The 3,799-nt window shown below is 57.4% G+C and overlaps 1 protein-coding gene across 1 annotated transcript in view; it reads left to right on the top strand.

The window, feature by feature from the left end:
- LOC122548112 (disks large homolog 4-like) overlaps nucleotides 1-3,799 on the top strand; it is a 12,329-nt gene that overhangs the window by 3,555 nt on the left and 4,975 nt on the right. Inside the window, exon 3 of the mRNA XM_043686671.1 lies at nucleotides 1,382-1,432. Within this exon, the coding sequence (XP_043542606.1) occupies nucleotides 1,382-1,432 (51 nt within the window). The remainder of the gene's footprint in view (nucleotides 1-1,381; nucleotides 1,433-3,799) is intronic.

The raw sequence follows: 3,799 nt of genomic DNA, 5'->3' as shown, positions 1-3,799 counted from the left end.
CACTCCCTCAGCACTGACCCTCCAACAGTGCCCGCTCCCTCAGCACTGACCCTCCGACAGTGCCCACTCCCTCAGCACTGACCCTCCAACAGTGCCCGCTCCCTCAGCACTGACCCTCCGACAGTGCCCACTCCCTCAGCACTGACCCTCCAACAGTGCCCGCTCCCTCAGCACTGACCCTCCGACAGTGCCCACTCCCTCAGCACTGACCCTCCAACAGTGCCCGCTCCCTCAGCACTGACCCTCCGACAGTGCCCACTCCCTCAGCACTGACCCTCCAACAGTGCCCGCTCCCTCAGCACTGACCCTCCGACAGTGCCCACTCCCTCAGCACTGACCCTCCAACAGTGCCCGCTCCCTCAGCACTGACCCTCCGACAGTGCCCACTCCCTCAGCACTGACCCTCCAACAGTGCCCGCTCCCTCAGCACTGACCCTCCGACAGTGCCCACTCCCTCAGCACTGACCCTCCAACAGTGCCTGCTCTCTCAGCACTGACCCTCTAACAGTGCGGCGCTCCCTCAATATTGCATCAGTATTGACCTTGATTCTGTGCAGAGGTATTGCTCCTGAACTCTGAGCCCTGGCTGCGCATTATTTGGTGTTGGTTTCAGTAACTCACCTTCCATCTGCAGAACGGCTTCGTAGCTCAACACCCTCTCGTCCCGGCTCCCTGACCAAAAACAAAACATTGTTAATGAGCTGACAGTGGGAACAGCTGAAATGCTCCTGACTGCTTTCACAACTGAACAGATGGAAATATATTGAGGACTAAATAACACAAAGGTCTGTATTTACATAACGTCTGTAAAACAGTAAAATACTCCAAACAGCTTTTCAAAAGCAGAAAGTGAAACACAATTTGACAGCAAATAGCATTAAAAGATATTAAGCCTGGTCAAATGAGGGGGAATTTAAGAAATGTCTTCATTGAGAAAGTTAAAATCACACAACACCAGGTTATAGTCCAACAGGTTTACTTGGAAGCACTAGCTTTCGGAGCACTGCTCCTTCCTCAAGTATACTCCACAACCACCTGATGAAGGAGCAGCGCTCCGAAAGCTAGTGCTTCCAAGTAAACCTGTTGGACTATAACCTGGTGTTGTGTGATTTTAACTTTCTCAATGAAGACATTTCTTAAATTCCCCCTCATTTGACCAGGCTTAATATCTTTTAATGCTATTTGCTGTCAAATTGTGTTTCACTTTCTGCTTTTGAAAAGCTGTTTGGAGTATTTTACTGTTTTACAGACGTTATGTAAATACAGACCTTTGTGTTATTTAGTCCTCAATATATTTCCATCTGTTCAGTTGTGAAAGCAGTCAGGAGCATTTCAGCTGTTCCCACTGTCAGCTCATTAACAATGTTTTGTTTTTGGTCAGGGAGCCGGGACGAGAGGGTGTTGAGCTACGAAGCCGTTCTGCAGATGGAAGGTGAGTTACTGAAACCAACACCAAATAATGCGCAGCCAGGGCTCAGAGTTCAGGAGCAATACCTCTGCACAGAATCAAGGTCAATACTGATGCAATATTGAGGGAGCGCCGCACTGTTAGAGGGTCAGTGCTGAGAGAGCAGGCACTGTTGGAGGGTCAGTGCTGAGGGAGTGGGCACTGTCGGAGGGTCAGTGCTGAGGGAGCGGGCACTGTTGGAGGGTCAGTGCTGAGGGAGTGCCGCACTGTTGGAGGGTCAGTGCTGAGGGAGTGGGCACTGTAGGAGGATCGGCGCTGAGGGAGTGCCAGACTGTCGGAGGATCAGGCTGAGGGAGCGCCGCACTGTTGGAGGGTCAGTGCTGAGGGAATGGGCATTGTCGGTGGGTCAGTGCTGAGGGAGTGCCGCACTGTCACAGGGTCAGTGCTGAGGGAGTGCTGCACTGTCAGAGGATCAGTGCTGAGGGAGTGCCACACTGTCAGAGGGTCAGTGCTGAGGGAGTGCCGCACTGTCAGAGGGTCAGTGCTGAGAGAGCGCCGCACTGTCAGAGGGTCAGTGCTGAGGGAGTGCCGCACTGTCAGAGGGTCAGTGCTGAGGGAGTGCTGCACTGTCGGTGGGTCAGTGCTGAGGGAGTGAGCACTGTCGGTGGGTCAGTGCTGAGGGAGTGGGCACTATTGGAGGGTCAGTGCTGAGGGAGTGCTGCACTGTCGGTGGGTCAGTGCTGAGGGAGTGGGCACTGTCGGATGGTCAGTGCTGAGGGAGTGCTGCACTCTCGGTGGGTCAGTGCTGAGGGAGTGCCGCACTGTCGGAGGGTCAGTGCTGAGGGAGTGCCCCACTGTCGCTGGATCAGTGCTGAGGGAGTGCCGCACTGTCGGAGGGTCAGTGCTGAGGGTGTGCCACACTTTCGGCGGGTCAGTGCTGAGGGAGTGGGCACTGTTGGTGGGTCAGTGCTGAGGGAGTGCTGCACCTTTGGTGGGTCAGTGCTGAGGGAGTGCTGCACTGTCGGTGGGTCAATGCTGAGGGAGGGCCGAACTGTCGGAGGTTCAGTGCTGAGGGAGTGCCACACTGTCAGAGGGTCAGTGCTGAGGGAGTGCCGCACTGTCAGATGGTCTGTGCTGAGGGAGTGGGCAATGTCGGTGGGTCAGTGCTGAGGGAGTGCTGCACTGTCGGAGAGTCACTGCTGAGGGAGTGCTGCACTGTCGGTGGGTCAGTGCTGCGGGAGTGCTGCATTGTCAGAGGGTCAGTGCTGAGGGAGTGCCGCACTGTCGGTGGGTTAGTGCTGAGGGAGTGCCGCATTGTCGGAGGGTCAGTGCTGAAGGTGTGCTGCATTGTCGGAGGGTCAGTGCTGAGGGAGCGCCGCACTGTCGGTGGGTCAGTGCTGAGGGAGTGCTGCACTGTCAGAGGGTCAGTGCTGAGGGAGTGCCGCACTGTCGGTGGGTTAGTGCTGAGGGAGTGCCGCATTGTCGGAGGGTCAGTGCTGAAGGTGTGCTGCATTGTCGGAGGGTCAGTGCTGAGGGAGCGCCGCACTGTCGGTGGGTCAGTGCTGAGGGAGTGCCGCACTGTCGGAGGGTCAGTGCTGAGGGAGTGCCGCACTGTCGGAGGGTCAGTGCTGAGGGAGTGGGCACTGTCGGTGGGTCAGTGCTGAGGGAGTGCTGCACTGTCGGTGGGTCAGTGCTGAGGGAGTGCCCCACTGTCGGTGGGTCAGTGCTGAAGGTGTGCTGCACTGTCGGAGGGTCAATGCTGAGGGAGTGGGCACTGTCCCACACTGTCAGTGGGTTAGTGCTGAGGGAGTGCCACACTGTCGGTGGGTCAGTGCTGAGGGAGTGCCACACTGTTAGAGGGTCAGTGCTGAGGGAGTGCTGCACTGTCAGAGGGTCAGTGCTGAGGGATCGCCGCACTGTTAGAGGGTCAGTGCTGAGGAAGTGCCGCACTGTCAGTGGGTCAGTGCTGAGGGTGTGCTGCACTGTCGGTGGGTCAGTGCTGAGGGAGTGCCGCACTGTTAGAGGGTCAGTGCTGAGGGAGTGCTGCACTGTCAGAGGGTCAGTGCTGAGAGATCGCCGCACTGTTAGAGGGTCAGTGCTGAGGAAGTGCCGCACTGTCAGTGGGTCAGTGCTGAGGGTGTGCCGCACTGTCGGTGGGTCAGTGCTGAGGGAGTGCCGCACTGTCGGAGGGTCAGTGCTGAGGGAGTGCCGCACTATCGGAGGGTCAGTGCTGAGGGAGTGCCGCACTGTCGGAGGGTCAGTGCTGAGGGAGTGCCGCACTGTCGGTGGGTCAGTGCTTAGGGAGTGGGCACTGTCGGAGGGTCAGTGATGAGGGAGTGTTGCACTGTCGGAGGGTCAGTGCTGAGGGAGTGCCGCACTGTCGGAGGGTCA

Source organism: Chiloscyllium plagiosum, unplaced genomic scaffold (assembly GCF_004010195.1).
Source record: "Chiloscyllium plagiosum isolate BGI_BamShark_2017 unplaced genomic scaffold, ASM401019v2 scaf_13069, whole genome shotgun sequence".
NCBI classification, from domain to species: Eukaryota; Metazoa; Chordata; class Chondrichthyes; order Orectolobiformes; family Hemiscylliidae; genus Chiloscyllium; species Chiloscyllium plagiosum.
The sequence above is the reverse complement of the archived record's forward strand: the minus strand, read 5'-3'. Positions and strand labels throughout refer to the sequence as shown.